The 10,388-nt window shown below is 33.0% G+C and overlaps 1 protein-coding gene and 1 long non-coding RNA gene across 2 annotated transcripts; both read right to left on the bottom strand.

The window, feature by feature from the left end:
• Positions 1 to 494: 494 nt before the first annotated feature.
• LOC148235768 (uncharacterized) lies at positions 495 to 9,194 on the bottom strand. The gene is made up of 3 exons (XM_088184565.1): positions 8,994 to 9,194; positions 8,656 to 8,930; positions 495 to 1,606 (listed from the first exon to the last, which is right to left on the bottom strand). Exons 1-3 carry the CDS (start codon positions 9,051 to 9,053, stop codon positions 1,375 to 1,377), a joined length of 567 nt encoding a protein of 188 aa, XP_088040691.1. The 5' UTR covers positions 9,054 to 9,194; the 3' UTR covers positions 495 to 1,374.
• On the bottom strand, positions 2,534 to 5,907 carry LOC148235769 (uncharacterized). Its single transcript, XR_015809355.1, has 2 exons — positions 5,776 to 5,907; positions 2,534 to 5,679 (listed from the first exon to the last, which is right to left on the bottom strand). It is a non-coding gene; the product is annotated as an uncharacterized LOC148235769 (long non-coding RNA).
• Positions 9,195 to 10,388: the final 1,194 nt, after the last annotated feature.

Below are 10,388 nucleotides of genomic sequence, written 5' to 3'. Positions count from 1 at the left end.
AAGACCGTTGAAATAACATTTAAAATTACGTGCGCAATTAAAACGAACATAACGTGATTAACCAAATACGTAAATCGCACAGCGCAAAACATTGCATATTAACAAGGAAAAAATACTCTTACACTTATCAATAAATTCATAATGTTAAGATGTATTTAGCAAGCTCTTGATCCATCCTCTGTCAATTATTTACAAAACACAAATTTAAAAATACATGGCAATCCATACCTAAGGACGGTGTTGTTTATAAAATAGTCGATAGACACAAACCTGTCGCTCTGTCGTTTTAAACACCTCATCATTGATAAAAAAAAGTGGATTTTTAAAATATATATATATATGGAGTCTTTTAAAATTGCTACTGTTGCAAATTCAACAAACTCTGTTAACGTGTTAAAAATATATATATATATAATATATATTATAAATAAACTTAACAAAGACAATCCTCTGTATAAAACTAACCAATTGTCATATAATTAAAATAAATAAAATTTGTTACAATTAAACGATGCAATCTAAAATGTTTTTATATATAGATAAACAATCGTTACACATTTATTTGTAATATTTATATAAAAGGATAGTCCTCGCTTTTTCCATCGAAAGCAATCGAAGCCAATTAATTACAAATCGAAAAACCTTAACAAGTATGTATCACCGTTTGAGCTGTTTAAATATTCTAAAAATATTTCTCTTTATAAATGTTAAAAGAAAAATAATAATACAGAAAGCTAGAAGTATTTATATAAAAATACATGTTTGTGTTAATAAGTACAAAAAATATTCAGATAATCGTTATTTAAAAAAAGTAGTATATTCATTTAAAGCAGCAGGTAATTCTCAAATTGTATTCAGGTAAATAATTTCAGTATCGTGTATCACTGATATGTTTTAGCTTATTCTCTGAAAAAATTATAGATTTATATTGGACTAAAACTCAAATTAATTTATGGTAATATAAAAAATGCACTATAAGTGAGCAATAGTGTAAATAAAATCATGTTTATATACAGTTCTCTTTGTAACGAGTAATTTTTACACCCAGTTTGCATGCTCAGTCATTCATATACATAGTCAAATTCCTCACTAATAGCGATAATAGTTTTCCGAGGCTGTATCATAAAACAATAAATAATAAAAATTACAATATACACATGAGATTAAAAATATGCATATACAGTATATATAATATTGTAAACCAATTTAAACGAATGTCTTTTTTTTAATAATTTGAATACGACAAAAATTATCCTAATTTCGAAACTTTAAAATATCTTACGATTAAATTACAGTTTAAATGTCACAAATTGGAGCAACTTATAACATGTTTCGGTAAAGGTAAAAAAAACACAAAACAAATTTCACAATCCGCTATCTCCTCAGTTGGAATCCTTTCGTGTTATCGGGGCCTTTGGGCGTGCGGAGTAAGCTCATGCCATTAGACGGCGGCGGCAGATTAAATACTCTATGCTGCATAATGATCGAGTTAACTGGTGTCAGCACAGACGGCGGTGGTAGCGAGCTGTGATCCATCGCATTTTTCTCTTTGCTTTTGATGGTTTGAAGGCGATTCGTATCGGTCTTGATTTGCAAACTTGGAATACTGAAATCGTATGAAAAATATACATCATTAAAATATTAGGGAATCGAGTTATTTACAAATAAACATAATCAAATTAATGTTTTAAATTTTAGAAGTTGACTAAAATATTTTTGTATATTTTACCGTGGATGTGTATTACTAGTGAAGTTATATATTCACCGGTGTTTCAGCGAAATCATATTTGAATACATTTTCACCCGTAAATATATTTCTATTAGCGAAAAAATAAATAATTGATAGGCGATAGTGAAATTTTAGTCCATGAAACTCCATTTAAGTTAGAAACGTTCATTTGCTGTTCAAACCCAAGCCTTATTATTCTAAAACTAATTATAGTTTTTGAACTTTTATAAGGTTAGATATGGGTTTGTTTTAATTAATTTTAAACAATGCAGTATTTTATCGAGCAATGAGACGTTGCAATTCTGTGAATCTCTGATCATGTGGAAATACATGTACCAAATCATCTGAACTGGGCCACGAAAATATCGCCACGCTTAAAGCATCAATTCACTAGCAGCGTAAATTTTAAACGAATTTCAGTCCACGAATTATTTCACCAACAAAAAATTGTTTTTAACGTTGAGGTAAGTAACTACTACTAAATCAAATATTTAATTAATACAAGTTTTGTAGTAATTGTTTTATTATAAAGCCCAAAAATAAAGTAAAAAATATTTGTGTGTCCAATGATCCAATGATATTTCCATACCCAGATTGATCTCCATAGGCAAACATTTCCATTTCTTTAAGTACAAGTTTGTATATTTTATTTCGTAGGCACATTTTTTGTGTAGGTGGTAACTGCTTTATTTGAGGTAGTATACTCATTAAAAATTTGCTCTTGTTGCAAATGTGGGTTTCTATTTCTAGATAGTTCCAACTCAAACTTCATCATTTGTAATTTTTTTTCTCAATTTCTAAATATTCAGTTCTTGTCGTAAGGAGTTTGACGTTTTCTAGCTGGTGTGGAATTGTTGGTTGATGTAGGCGGTGTTGATGAAGGCATCGGCTAATTGCTCTGGCTCTCAATAGTTTCATCTCGCTGAAGGATCGTTGTTTACGTCGAATTTTGAAAAGATGATAGAACGATGTTACTTTCTTGTTCAGGATTCGAATATGTGGTATTAGAATTTTGTTCTTCAGAATTTGACTGCTAAGTAATAGCGTCCGAGTCCAAGATTCCACTGTCATTGACGAACTCCTGAGTCGAACTATCTTCTTGGACTACCAGGTTGCTGCTACCATCCATGGGTATCATATCGTCTTTTATAAATGACAATAATTTAAAATATTTTTTATCATTTAACTTCGACATCAGTTATTGCAGCACCACCTGATCGTGGAATTGATATCTTTTTTATGTGTCATTCAGACTTTTCCATTTCTTCTTTACATCTGAAAATTGAAAATCTAATAGACTTTATTTTATTTTAAAATATCTACATATATGTATTTAATTTATTATCACTTGACAACGACAAAGCCAAAAGGAAGTTTATGTTTTCGTGTGCTCGTACATGGGTGCGTGTATGTATGTATGTTCACACCTACAGCCTAAATGCTTTAACCTAACAATTTTTTTTTATATTTTAATTTCTTTCCACTGAATTACCATTCAAGTTCTTAACCCTTTACGTGCGGAATTAAATTTCATAAAAAGTCACGAAATGAGTCAATTATCCAATAAAAAATGAAGTTGAAGTTTTAATTACGATTTTTTTATTTGTATATAGTTATTCCTTTATGCATCTATATTTACCTTCAAAATTAAAAAAAAAAATTAATATCTATTTTAAAAATTAAAAGTCTGCCTCCTTCTGCAAATTCCTTTCCCCTTTTTCTTGCATGATGAGGGCATGATACTGCACACTTGATAATTGTGTTAGTATTTTTTGTCCTCATACTTCGTCGGAAAATGCTAGCCTATCAATATTCGACTTTTCGTTGGGTCCTTTATCTTTCTTGCTCTTCTGGTAATTGTTTTTTTTTTATAAATTCTAAAATTGTAAACAGTGAAATTCGAGGCACACCAATACTCTTCGACTTCAAAATTAAACCGTATGCAAACTATATAATATATTATATATATTCAAACATATATTGCACATGTGGATTTCATTGGAATGACAGATTTTTGACTAAAAAAAATTGGGTCACTCCCTTAGATGATTATTAAATGAGGGTAGAAAGCCATTGGAACATAACATAAAACAAATATGTGTTAAATTTGAGACAAAGACCTGCTCTATAATATTCATGCGTTTTTTCTTGACTGTGAGATATATTCGCTTCTCACACTTATGAGACATGTGATGTGAAGCGGATAAATCCACTCCTCCCACATAAAGGGTTAAGGCATTCCTTCAAGTTAGGGAAAAGTACAATCTCAAAATGTATTTAGCAAACTTGTAAAGCTATATGGACAGCACTATTGAATGTTCATATGCCATAACCAGCAGAAGAACAATTATTTAACATATAAAACGATTTTATTTCAAGACTGCATCGGAGCCATAGACGGCAAACATTTTCGTATTAAAAAGCCCACAAAAAGTGGAAGTTAATATTACAATTATAAACATTTTTTCTCCACGGTGCTTCAAGACGTAGCTGATCCAGATTATAAAATTATCAGTATTGAGGTCAGAGACAAAGGAAGACAAAGCGACAGGGGAAACATATATTTTTTCAAAACTGAATAAGTTAATTACGACTGGTAGGTTTAATATGCCTCCACCGTATTCTCCTGGAATCGAATACAACATTACCATGTGTATTAGTTGATGATGAAACATATCCATTAAAAGTTTCTTAATGCGACGATTCTTAATGTTGAATAGAAATTTTAATTTAATAAACGATTATCGAAAGCGAGTCACTATAGAAAATGCCTATGGAATATTGACTAACAAATGGAGACTATTCCTTAAACCAATTGAAACAAACGTGACACAGGCTAAATTACTCATAAAAGAGGCATGTTTACTTCATATTACGAGATAGAGATGCTGATTTATGCACGGTGAATTCAATGAACTACAAATTTTAATACGCTTTAATGATCCAAAACGCAATACCGAGCTACTATGCGGGATCAATTTAAAATGTAATTTAATCAGTTTTGACTTCATCGTATGTTAATAATAAGTTTCAGTCAAGTGTATCCCAACAAGAAAAAAATTGTAAACAACATAACATCAATGACCTTCAACAAGTATTACTATTTTTTGTTTTCAATTCTTGTGTTGAGATGATTTGTTTACAGACACATTTTTTCTTTTTGGAACACACTTTATTTTATTATATTATGTATTTTTTGATTACTTCATTTTGATAATAATAATAATAAATAAAACTTACCTGGACAGTCCGGAAAAATAAGTTTCATTGTTTTTATGATATTTTTAAATTTATATTGCAGAAGTGAACTCATCCATAAAGTAGGACGATTTTGCATTGCAGTAATAAATGCTTCAGTATTCATCTTAAGCTGGACAGGATCGAATAAAAACAAACTATTTTATTTTAAATGCTGACGTGCGGAACGTTCGCTTTTAACAGAATGCATGAACTTTCTCGTACATTTATTTTTACCGCACATAGAAAACGTGTGTCGTACCATCCGACGCTCATAGCAAATTTCGCTGTGATTTGTGGCCTTGTAGATATTGACTCATTTGTAATTGTCGTTTGACGCTGACGCTTGCAGTGCAAAGCAAATTTGCTTGGAGCGATGCGGCTCGTAAATTAATTGTTTGAAATATCTCAACTGGCTGATTTAGTGAAATTATATTTATACTAGTGAAAATATTACTTCACTGGTAATACACATGTCAATGTGAAATAAAACAAAAAAGTTCAGAAGAAACAGTACCAACACAAAAAAGGAGGATTCAGCCAGAGTCAAATTTTATTATGCACGTTGTGGGATATTCGAGGTGTGTATTTCGAACGTTTATATCGGGGCCAAACTTTCACTTAAAATTTATCGAGCCAAGCTGGAATGATTAAGAGGGTCTCGCTCATAAACAGAAGTGTTATGTTACACCGTGATACTGACTGACCGTACACTGCAAAGGCAAAACAATATTTTTAATTTGGAATGGTACTTTCATATCCATAAAATAAAAGATGATATCAAAATCACTATGTTGATGAATTTTTACCATAATAGAATCGAAAAACTTGTTAAACGTTGATAATTCGTTGCAGAACAAGGGGGAGTAACATTTTGGATTATCCACTCTTGGTATGTTATTTTGTTAACCTATGCCAAAATCAGGAAGAAGCATAGCACACTGAGGAAGAACAAATACAAGAACCTACATTAGTAAACAATAATAAGTATGCAATGTGTAGAAGATTGTAACACAGCACAAATACTCAAAAAGTGACAAAAATAATTGTGAAAACTACAAGTGGATTACCCTACGTAATACAGCCCACAAATTATTCTCAGCAGTTCTGCACGGCAGTTTTCAAAAATATGGTAATACGATTTTAATAGGTGTATCAATACATAAATACAAACATATCCATCATAGACCAGACATGTCATGAAACAGACAATGAAAAAGTCACATGGAAATGATATAAACTCTTTGTCCGCGGATGACACTTACAGATGTCATCAAGAAAATCGCCAGTATGCATTTGGCACCTAAAGGTGTTATGAACCTTTGAGCCTTGTAATGGTTTTTTTGTATAATTTATTGAAATAATATTTAAATAACTTATGGCATAAATAGGTACTCCCCCACATATTAGTCAAGTGCAAAATAACGTTCAAAAATACTATGTTTTTTTTCTTACATTAACTTTCCCCTTCGGGGGTTCCTCAAGGGTCCAACCTCGGCCCTTAATATTTAACCATTTGAAACATTCATATTTAATTCTTTAAGCTTCATAAGCCGGTAAACCGGCTTGAAGAAATGGCGCATATTCGTCTGAAACCTAAACGACTAGTTTGCCGGCCTCAATATCATCATTATCCTACGGGCCTGTATTACGGCCTGTAAAGAAAACTGTACTGGTGTAAATTATGTTAGGTGTACCAATTATCATTTTGAATTGAGTTTAGATTTGAAAACTGTTATGACGTGTACCGTTCTAAGATTGAATTCTAGCAATAAATTTATTTTTATTGTTTTAATCTTTTATATGCAATAAATATTTTTGTAAGAAATAAATATTTTTATATCGTATTTCTAAATTGATATTTTTTTAATTGCATAAGGTGTGTGAGATTATAAAAAAATAAAAGATTCTTAGTTATCAAGAAAAAAAATTTCGAAATTAATTTTTTAGTCAAATATTCTAACTTTGTTGAAAATTACTTAGGAGCTAAGGATTTAAAGGATTAACCTTGTGCTAGAAACCGTTATCAAAAAATTAAAAGTATAGGAGCAAATAGATTATAATACATCCCAAACATGCACATAGGCTGACGACATCTGATTATGCCACATATCTTGGTCGAAAAGCAACTAGGTAAGGATTAAATGAAATACATCGAAAATATCAGCTCATGTAGTGGAAACAGCAAGTAACTTAATGGTGGAAAGAAATAAATATTAAGAAGTAAAAGACTTCCAGTACTTAAAAACTAATATAAACTTCCAAAATAAAATGGTAGTATAAATTAAGACGTATATTGGCCGGAAATTCCATGCATGCAAGAATTTACTAGGATCCCGAATAATAATCATTTGCAAGCATTAACGTTCACAAAAAAAACATGGAACGATTGCCTCAATGATGATTTGGACAAATTAAAGATAAAAAACTGGAAGACTATAGCGCAGTACCATGACCAGAGGAAGACTTTTAAGTGGTTGTAAAGCCCAAGAAGAAGACTCTTATAAAATGGTGGACGTCAACAGACATCCGTAAGATAGTAAGGGTTACATAATTTAATATTAAGACTCGACACATGATTTGCAATTAATACGATGCAACAATAAAAATGTATTACGTTATGAAAAAATATACGATTACATAAAAATTATTCACGTAAAAACCTTTTCATTTCAGCGACTTGTAATGTAAATATTTTGTAAATGGGAAAAAATCTTGCCACATTTAAATCATTAATACTGTATTACCTCGTAAATACAAAATGTTAATTATATTACATATTGTTAAATGGCATTGATAGAATTATGATTATATTATATTATATTCACAATTTCAAATTTATTGAATAAGCATTTCATTTCTTTAGGATCATGCTGTATTTTGTCTCTAAGTGGTTTAAATGAGTTGTGACATTGGAAATTTAGTAAAATTTCTCACTGGGTGACTAAATAAATTAGACTATTTCCTTTTAAATAAAAAAACGTTTTTAGTTAAAAAATAGGGTACTTTCCTGTTATTGGGTCGCAAATTTATTGTAAGAAAATATTTATTTATTTTTTAAGTCGATTCGTTGCAAATTTATTAACGGAATATTCACTTTTCTGATCTAGTGAGCGTTAGTCAGAACAGTGAACACCCCATGAATAACTCTGCAACGAATCTACATAAAAATTAAATTCATAAACAAGTGAATAAATATATTTTAGAATAAATTTGATCCCCAATAACAGAAAAGTAGTAAAAATATAATATTTTTCTGCGGGATGGTGACCTGCTAAAATGCCATAAAATCTTTAAATATTTAAAAAAAAAAATGTTGCTTTTTTCGTTGTGAAAATGATAGAAAAACACATTAAATTTTTAAGCAACCATTGACCTGTTAAAACTATTATTAACCCTTTCACTGCGGCTGAATTTCGAAATTTGCTACCACAAGTTATTTATATAAATTAAAGTGTTTTTCAACATTAAATTATACAATAATAAACATATTACAAGGCTCAAAGGTTCATGACACCTTTAGACATCTATAGGTATCATCCTCAATCAAAAGGTTGAATATTTGTGATGTTTTGGAGCTTGGTATGAAAAATGATACGCGACAAATCGAATCCTAGGTTAGACCCTGACACGAATGTAAAATTTTGGCAAGGATCCAGGCAGAAAAAAGGTAAGAGGTGAGCGGTTACATTTGCTGGGCGTCGTCGGGGCACTTGGCCTCGCCCATGATGCGGAGACGTGCGGCCTCGTAATCTTGCTGGCGCTGGAGAAGCGTGCGCATGGGCCGCTGGCGGTTGTCGCCCATGGCGCCGGCCCCCGAGGCTCCGGTGGGTCTCTTGAGGATGCGGACGGCGGGGCCCGACGCGGGGGCGCTCGCGGGCGCCGGAGCAGCCAGGACGGGCGAGGGGGCGCGAGCTGGCATGACGTTCCTGCTCGCCAGATACTCCGCAGCCTGCCGCTCCAGCTGGAAAAACAGCTTCGCTCAGTCTCGTTCTCGCGCCCGCTGTCGCTCGCTACTACCATTTACCAGCGCGTCGTCCATGTCCTCCCAGCTCTCGAACACGTCCGGCTCCTTCACCAGCGCCATCCTCACCGCATGGTCGGCGTGCGCGCGCAGACAATCGGCGCCCCCTTGCAGGAGTCTCCAGTCTTCGGAGGAATCCCCGAGCTCCGACTAACCTCCGCACGCGATTCTCTGCCCGCGCACGTCAAACGTCAGCCGCGACAATGTGCAGCGGCGCCTGCGGATTTCCGAACAGATCGCATTTCCCGCTCAATTCCAACTTATAATACCCAAATGGGACATGCTTATGCAATTTGGCCATAACGTGGCGCGTTTCCATTTAATTTGCAATTTTTAAATTTTTATTTTATTTTCAAATGGGGTAATATCGAACGAATTCAAAAACCACACTCGATAGCGAGTGATTTTCACTATGTAGCGAGAGTCTGGTATCTGTGCATTCGTCAAGGGCGTTTTAAATATTTTGAACACTTAAAGCATTTAACACAAAATAATAAAACAACGCAGCGACTATCTGAAAGGGGAGAGAAGTACAAGCGGCAGTTGACCCGGGCGTTACGATTAATATTTTACTCATATGGTAAAAAATATTATACTGTAGTATTATTTGATATATCTATTATGAGGAGAGGCCAAGACATTTATTCTGGGCTGCTAACAATAAAGTTACGTATCGCTCTCTGTAGCCATATACGGTGATGCCTTCACTTACGAGTTTAATTTGTTCTGTGACGGAGCTCGTAACTCAAATTACTCACATGTCAAATAAATTTTCACCATTGAAATCAATTAAAATGCAAGTAATACATTTTTGTGGGGAAAATTTTAATGGATTAATGGCAATTAAAATGGCGAATAGATACAGTAAGAAAATTCTAGTATCTCGAAAAACTCGTAAGTCATAGTTCCACTTTTTATTTTTATAAAAAACTGATTTTAATAATAATTTTAACATATATTATTAGAATATTCAACATAAGGGCAAATTAAAAATAACGCTAGCAAAATGCATCAATATAAAATATACACATGTATATGTATAACAGTAGTGGTTCATTCGTGGTGACGAGTTGGCAGTATCCAGATATAGTATTTTAAATTTTAACAAAGACGTTTTAGGAACGGTGATGATGGCGGGTGGCAATTAGACACAGATTGAGCCGCTGCAGTAATATATTTATTGACGGTTACAGTGTTTACATTACAAAATGGGACGGACGCGCGACGGCACGCGTCCGAACCCTTACAAGCTTGCCGGTAGAGAGAGCGAAAACCGTCACAACAATGCTACTTCATCGCCGACCAGTTTTGGCCATAACAAATCTAAATTCAGCTCCCATAACGTCATTTCAGATTTTTTCAGGAAAGTTGCCCAGTCAGTGATTGTTTTTTTTTAAA

This window comes from Plectrocnemia conspersa, unplaced genomic scaffold, assembly GCF_051122295.1.
Source record: "Plectrocnemia conspersa isolate PC_06_02 unplaced genomic scaffold, ASM5112229v1 ptg000004l, whole genome shotgun sequence".
In the NCBI taxonomy this organism is placed as follows: Eukaryota; Metazoa; Arthropoda; class Insecta; order Trichoptera; family Polycentropodidae; genus Plectrocnemia; species Plectrocnemia conspersa.
The sequence above is the reverse complement of the archived record's forward strand: the minus strand, read 5'-3'. Positions and strand labels throughout refer to the sequence as shown.